The following is a 7,956-nucleotide window of genomic DNA, read 5'->3' as shown; positions in this document are numbered from 1 at the left end:
CCATTTGAATCTCAATTATTATCTGTATCCCCTCGACTGTATATCGAGCTGAAGCGGGATAGCACTTTCTAGGTTGTTACCGGGTGTATAAACCACTCCGTTGTTATCTTCTTGCTGTTCACGGAACACGGCATTTTCGTGGTAGCGAGCCTAAATCTTGCCTTCGAGCGTTCTTCCAGAGGTTTGTAGATTACAGAACTTGTTCCTCCCCCATAATGCCCATGGGCTCTTTGATTTCGGCCATAGCACCGAGATCTCGGCATGTTCGCAGTTTCTAGAAAGTGTGTTACTATCCGGTGAAGTCAGATGCTAGAACATGGACGCTTGCGGTGGACGTAAGAACAGCCACGTGGGTAGACAGTTGAGGGTTGGTATGAAGCTTGTTTTCGCCTGAACTGACGTCGAGCAATAAGTTCCTTCGGAATTCTGAAGGAGGTATGGCTAACAGAAAAGTGTCACACTAAGCAATACGGATAGGCTTTGGCGGTGAGAAAGCCAGCAGCACTATATTGTGAAAAAATAGTGATCTGCAGCAAACGATTGCACCTGTGTAGTTTATACGTGACGGCGTTTTTTGCCGCTGCAGCGCCTGGTATCAGAGCAGAAAACAGCGTGTCTTTCAACCACATTCGGCATCAAGGCCACATCGCAGCGAAACTTTTCGCTGGAGCTTTTCATCCGTTTTCTTAGCGAAGCAGACGGTTTGCTCTATGCCTGAGGACTACCCGCTGAATTACCCGTAGAGTCAAGCACCGGTGGCTTGAGTGGCACGTGAACAAAGAAAGTAGCGGGCGAATTCAGTTCTTCCAGGTAATTCCAAGCGAGCGGTGAGCTCTGTGTACGTGACATCAGCAGACGACGGAATTATTTTCGTCGAGGTAACTTTTAGGCTGATAGTCGCTGGACAGCAGAAGGGAAATAATAAAATGATTGGTTTTACCACTTAGTGTTCAGGCATATACACAGTTGCCCAGTCACCTCTCACAACCGTGCGCTCTGAGCCGTTTTGCTACTACACCATACAGAGGCGTGACATCGTTTTTTCTCCTAACCAGTGGGGACGCTGTTTCTGTAGGTCTGTTAGTACAAACACTGCAACCCCCCCCCCCCCCCCCCAAAGGCTCACCATCACCATATCTAATGGGTTTGTGTGAACCTTAAGGTAAACGTAGGTCTGTTAGCTTTGGATTGAATGGCAGCGCGCTCTTTCCCCTGTTTCCAAACTCTGTCGAGGTACGAGTCAGCGAACGGCAAAACAGCGAACTACTTCACAAAGTTTGGGCCGGATAGTGAGACAGTTATCCTAGTAGCGCGTCAAACAATTCTGTACTTTCTCAATTCGGTGCTGAACTACTCGAGAAGCGTATGTGATAGTCTCCAGAACAGGAGTGGCAAGTTGCTACACATGGCGTCGGTTCGGATCGCTACGTGGAACGTGCCCCCTGGTGGTCGTGTCATAGTAGCACATTATAAGGCTAATGTCGTGTCATACCTCAAATATGACGTTGGTAGTGCCACACATCTGCATCTAGAGGCGTACTCTATGTCACGAGGAGCCTCTGCGTCAAATACCCACGACAGTCATGGCTATGAGGGTCGATTTCCAGGCCCCAACTGGTCTTCTATTGAACTGGGGTGGATCTGCCAAGCTTCTCATCCTTAAATATAGGTCCCGCAGTCCTGAGCCCGAGCTTTAGATTCACAAAGTGAGACAAAAGAGTGCACACACGAAGATAACCTAGTGTCAACCGAGGCACGTAGCTGAGCTGTACAGATTTCTCCCGTGAAATTTCCCCCTCCCCCCCAATGGTATAGCATGCCGACAGATGCATGCGTCTCTCCTGCGAACAGCCTGCGCACCTGTTACACGTGGATATGCGCGAGATGGTAAGAAATCTGATGAATTCCACCCGGGTTATAACGCCATCTGCGAATCATAATCAGGCGCACATGACTACCAGACACGGCACTATTTACACAGTAATCAACTTCTTCACTGCAAGAAATAACGGTAGACAACTCCCACGAGCGCACCCCGCGCAGGCGGCGGTGGTCGGGCTGAGCCGCAGGGAACCACCACGTGACTGCAATATAGATTCTACAGGGGAGGCTCGCCGCACGTCTGACACAGCGGCTAACTATTCTCCCACAAGGACATACGGAATATTCACGCAATCGCCCTCTGCGAAAGCGTTTCCCGTCGATTGACTGGCTTCACGCCACGGTCTCTGAGAGTTACGTTTTGCTTGCTATGTTTTCGTCCTCTGTGCATCGAGCGAATCGTTTATAGCGCTGCAGCGCTCCGTAGGCAGCTACTGCCGCATGGCTGCCGTCGCTATTGCATGACTTAGCGTACAGCATAAAGGCGACTGCGGGAGCCGGTGGCTGCCGTGCCAGCTTCTGTTGCTAAGAGTTGGAAAACAGTACTCGATTCCCCCCTGTACAGCGAACAAGATTTCCGTATACTTCTGGGATGCCTGTCTTGCTTTTTCCTCAACAAACTGTAGTTGGGAGGGCGAAGACCCGCGCTTTTCCCGTCTTTTTTCCATCGCGGTTGTATCACGCGTTTCCGCTGACCGTCCTCGTCCACTTCTTCTTTCTCAGCCGAGTTGCAAGTTTTTTTTCTTTTCGGACAGCCCGTTTTCGCGTCATGGACGTAAGAATTACTGGGTGTGGATCACTGCTGCAGTTCGTGCGCCACGGGGTCTCTCTCGTAGAGAGCAGGGACGTTTCAGTTCAATCCTCCCTTGCCCCCGGGATGGTGTGAACTTTTTTACCAGGATCCTTTTCACAACTGTACGTCGTTTCGTCCTTTTTCTCTCAGTATTTTGGAGGGCTTGGTGTCGTCCTGGCCTCATAGAGTGGGGCAATCCTGTTACCATGCAGGCCGACGCACTGGTCGAGGGCAGTTCGCGCCAGTCTCTCCCAGGCAGGCCGATCGCTATCGAGGATAGTGTCTGCTGAGGAGGTACAGGGGACTCTCCCATTGTTTGATGGTCACCTTTTCATCTGATTTACGTGGTGACGGGTCAGCTGTCTGTAGCGGCTGGAAGTCTACGGAGACGTTCAGACAAGTCACCGTGCAGCAAGGGCGACTACATCTTAATTTTAGGGTTTGACAAGATGACGACGCTACGGAGCGAGCCGATGCTCAGAGGCACCCTTGTGTTGCCCTCGGCATTGCCCCTGGCTCGCGGTTGCCTTGATGCTCTGGGGAGACACGGCATTGTCCATTTCGTAGATATGAACGCTCACTCTCTGACGCGCCAATTCAACACGTATATCCAGCGCATTGACGAGATGGAGCGGATAATTCGGTTTCTGGAAGATGAGGTGAACCGCTTGCAAGATGCAGGCGCGAAGATTATCATTGGCCCGGAAGGCGCGCAGAACTTCCTCGACAACGATAAGAGCTATCAGTTGGACAAGGTGGAAGAGGCGCTGAATCGCCTGCATGCGCAGTTCGTGCGGTTCAAAAGCAACAATGCGGATCTCATTCAACAGAAGAACGCGGCTCTTGAGGAGAAGTGCGTGATGAAGACAGCAGTTCAGCAGTTGCAAGGGTCGAGTGTGAAAGACGGTTTTAGCGCAGGTGCGCAAAATAGCGCCGCGGACGGCACAGCCGCGGGTAACTCCGAAGAGGAGGTTGCGAAGGCTTTGCTAAAGCAGGAAGACAATAAAGACGTGACACCGACCGCGGATGATCCCGAAGGGGGGTTGACTAAGGCCGAAGGAGGTACCTCGGGTTCAAGTGTCTCGACAGTCGCTGGTATGGTTGCGACGTCAGCCATTGGCAGATTCCAACGCATGCTGTTTCGGACGACCAGAGGAAACGCATTCTGTTTCTTCCAATCTACCGCCGAGAAACTTGTCGACAGTCAGACAGGAAACGAGGTTGAAAAGGGTGTGTTTGTTATCTACTACCAAGGAGCCGTCCACTCCCTTCTCCACGAAAAAATCGTCAAGGTGTGCGCGGCGTTTGATGCCAAGCCTTATGAGTGGCCGCACAGTGCCGAGGAGGCTGCCACGCGTCTTGCGGGTAAGAGATACGTGAACGAGGAACGGGAACTTCGCGGGCGTCGTGGAAGGTACTACTCCTCGCAGCAGTCCCCGACGCTTCGAAAACGTCTCGTGATCGGCCCACTAACAGACGATTTCCACCGCTAGTGCAGCAAACTGTGTAGGCAGTGGCGACGTTTTCAACGGTCATTTGGTGGGTTGCGGTGAGAGGGGCGGTTCGACAGGGCGCTTGGCCGGCGGGCAGTCGCGTTCCGTCTGTAACGGCGATAGAGTGACGGGCGTGGAAATTCTTCCTTATGGCAAGGCTCTATGCAGTCCAAAGTGTTTTGACGGTTTGTCCGAACCCTGTAGAGGCAGGAGAGTGCCACATCGAAGGTGCGTTCAGTCCATAGGAATTGGTTTTAGTGTGACGTATTTGGGGGTGCTTTGCAGCGTTGGAGAGTCTGCTGGAAGATAAGGAACGTGCTCTCGCTGCCTACGAGAAGTATTTCCTTGGTGAAATCAGTTTGCTTCTCGAGGTCACGAGGCCTGGCGGCTCCTCGCTGTTGGAAGAGTGGAAAATGTTCTGCCAGAAGGAGAAAGCGGTGTACGCCACTCTGAACCAATTTCAAGGTGAGCTGGTGTCCTGAAGCGGCAGGGGTCGAGAAGGGGGTCTATATATATATATATATATATATATATGCCGGCCGTCGAGGCTCGATGAGTTGTTTCGAAGTGAAGTCTTTGGTCCCTGTTTCTTCTCGCACATACGCAAATTGGGAGGGCTTAGGGCTCTTCCGAGCGAGGCGGCGGGGAACACCTACGTACGGGCAGTGCGGCAAGAGATGTAAAAGAAGAAGACGATCTTTATCCACAGCAGGCTAGACACTGCAATCCGTATGCAGTCCGTTCTTTTGGTGGATTATTTTGTCACTGGCGACATGCTTTCTGCGATTGTTTGTGCGGGCTAACCTCAGGTAGAGACATGACGCTCCGATGCGATTGCTGGATCCCCCGGGACAAGGAAGAAGAAGTTCGGTCCATCCTAAAGGAAGTTAGCGCGGATCCTAGCGGGGACGAGCAGGTCAGTTGCCTCTCTTGGGTGAAAGCAGTGGCACAAATCAGGCACGGCGTACGCAGAAGTTTGACAGTCTGAATGTGGAGCGGGCTGCAGGGGTACATGTGTGCAGAATCGTGAGCCGCGGTTTTAAGCTGCCTTTGAGCGCATAAAACGTCGAAGCCACAGCGGGCTACTTCACATGCATTCCGGAACAGCGCTTCTCGTAGTGGTGTATCTTCAGCTGAGGCAACAGCGCGTTCATCCGCGTTTTTTTATAAAGCAGTCGTTACGGCACGAAGTGACGCACTAATAGGCATTCGCGTCGTGGAGGGAGTTGTCAGGTGTAGGACGCTCGGTAGTTTTCTCGGGTTTTGTTTTCTTGTGCCTCTAGGCGTCTGCCTTTCTGCTGGTTGAAAAAGGACGGCCAGCAGCCATGCCGCCCACGTACTTCAAAACCACCGAGTTCACAGAGCCTTCACAGGTCATGGTAAGTCCGTTAGAGATGATGTTTCTCACCGAAGCGAGTGTGTGTTTTGCCGGAATCTGCCACTGCTAGATGAGTCGCGGTAGGGCAACCTCTTTTTTTGTACGTTCGTTTAGCGCCGCTGTACACGAATATCGGCAGGGGCCAGGTGGTAACTTTGGTGGCCAGTGAGCGGGGATGTGGAGGTTCGTTTCGTCGACATTCCAGCAGCGCGGCTTTGTTGTCGAGCCTCGCTTTGTTGTGGAATGCCACGGTGTCGCTGGACGTGAAAGAGTCGAGACACAGTGGCTTTTGTGGTTATCTCTTGCAGGTCGATACCTACGGCATTCCGCGGTACCAAGAAGCAAATCCCGCCGTCCTTACCACGATTACTTTCCCCTTTCTGTTTGGCGTCATGTATGGAGACATCGGCCATGGTCTATGCGTCATGCTGATGGGTTTGTGGCTAGTATGTCGGGCAAAGGCTCTGAAGCAAGACCGTTCTTCAGCTTTCCACAGTGCGGTCAAGTACCGCTATATGGTATTTCTCATGGGTTTTTTCGCCTTCTTTGGCGGCTTCATGTACAACGACTGGTTTTCCCTTGGTTTGGACATCTTCGGTTCCCGGTGGACACTCAAAGGCGGTGAACTAGGAACGAGCAGCATCACAATGCGTAAAAAGGTAAGTGTCGCCGTTGGTGGCAACTGCGAGTTTCTCCGTCTTCCGTGGGTCTTTTGAGAGTGAGTCCCTGCAGGTATTGATGTGGAACCATTCAGACCTCTTTGTGTGGGAGGCCGCTGTGGTCGTGCGTTTTCCGCTCAAGCATCTCGAGAACCATTGCGCCGGTCCAGAAATCGGCGAAGCCTTTTTTCTTGTTCTCACCGCTGTGGTGACAAGCAGGTGTTCGGTATCCGGTGCGTGTGTGTAGGGGATGTTTTGCGTCCGTAGCTTGGCAGTGGCCTGTACGTGTTTCCAGTGCGGTGGTTTGCGTTGAAGCTTTGTGGTCACAGTGCGCGCCGATGTTTTTTCCCGGTCGTTTACCTCACCGTGCAAAAGTACTGTCCTGTTGCCAACCATGAATGTGTTTGGTGCTTCTTGCGTTGTGGTGCTATATGACAGGACGGCGAGTTCCCGTACCCGTTCGGCTTCGACCCGGCATGGAAAGGAGCGACGAACGAATTGTTGTTCACCAACTCCTTCAAGATGAAGTTTTCGGTCATTGTGGGTTTCGTCCAGATGTTTGCCGGAGTCTTGCTGAAGGGGTCAAACGCAATTTTCTTCGAGGAACCCCTGGACTTTGTGTTTGAGTTTATTCCTCAAGTCTTTTTCATTTGTGCGCTGGTTGGATACATGGACTTTCTGATTCTGTATAAGTGGGCCACGCCAGCTGACAGGAACAAGCCGAACCTGATCAACACGATCATCGACATGTGCATGCTCTCCGACGTTAAGCCCGAAGACGAGCTGTTCTCGAATCAGCAGACCGTGGAACGTGTCCTGTTTTTCCTCATGGTCCTTTCCATTCCGCTCATGTTGATTCCGAAGCCGCTGATTCTTTGCTCGCGTTTGAAGAAAAGCCTCCCGCATGGGACGGAAAAGGAGCGGCTAAGCTCGGGAAAAACAAACAGTTCGACTATTGAACTGGAGCACGCCCCCAATACAGGTGCGAATGGTGCAGGCATGGTGGGAGTCTTGGGAGAGGGCGGCAACGAGATTCAGGAAGTGGAGGCAGGCTTGAGAAAGCAGGGTACGGCAGACGAGAAAGAAGGCAACGAACTTGGTAGCAACAAGGAAACCATTGAAGAACATGAAGGTCCGGGAGATATTTTCATCCACCAGATGATCGAGACGATCGAGTTTATTCTGGGCACGATCTCAAACACTGCATCATATCTTCGACTGTGGGCGTTATCCCTTGCCCACCAGCAGCTTGCTCTCGTGTTCTACACGCAGACGGTGGTGCGAGCAATCGAACTCACAGACAATGTATCACTTGTCGCAGTGGCACTGTTTTTTATTTTCGCGGCTTACGCCTGCATCACTTTCGCTGTTATCCTGTGTATGGATTTTCTCGAAGTGTCTCTACATGCCTTGAGGCTCCAGTGGGTGGAGTTCCAAAACAAGTTTTTCAAAGGAGACGGCTACAAGTTCGCGCCGCTGTACTTCATCAAGCTTCTACAAGGCGAGGATGATGCCTAAAAAGTAGTTCGGTGTTTGACGTCGTTCGTCTGGTGGTGTGTTGCGGACACTCGGGGGCTGCCGTGTTTCTGCTCTCGTGGAAACTGTCGTATCCCACCAGGCAAGGAAGTGTCTTAGGCATGTCCTGCCATTCCCGTGGTCTTTCGATGATGTCTTTGTAGATGATTCAGAACACTGAATTGACCAAGGAAACATCGATGTGAAGTGGGCAGGGAATTCATTCGGACGTTTTGG

The 7,956-nt window shown here is 51.8% G+C and overlaps 1 protein-coding gene across 1 annotated transcript; it reads left to right on the top strand.

Moving 5' to 3' along the window:
• Positions 1–3,123: 3,123 nt before the first annotated feature.
• Positions 3,124–7,722, top strand: NCLIV_032770 (hypothetical protein; the record flags this gene model as incomplete). Its single annotated transcript, XM_003883473.1, has 6 exons — positions 3,124–4,039; positions 4,453–4,632; positions 4,977–5,083; positions 5,451–5,546; positions 5,854–6,204; positions 6,643–7,722. The coding sequence occupies 6 exons, from the start codon at positions 3,124–3,126 to the stop codon at positions 7,720–7,722; spliced, it is 2,730 nt and encodes a 909-aa protein (XP_003883522.1).
• Between the last annotated feature and the right edge of the window lie 234 nt (positions 7,723–7,956).

This window comes from Neospora caninum, chromosome VIII, assembly GCF_000208865.1.
Source record: "Neospora caninum Liverpool complete genome, chromosome VIII".
In the NCBI taxonomy this organism is placed as follows: Eukaryota; Apicomplexa; class Conoidasida; order Eucoccidiorida; family Sarcocystidae; genus Neospora; species Neospora caninum.
Note: the sequence above shows the minus strand (reverse complement) of the source record. Positions and strands in the feature narration are given on the sequence as shown.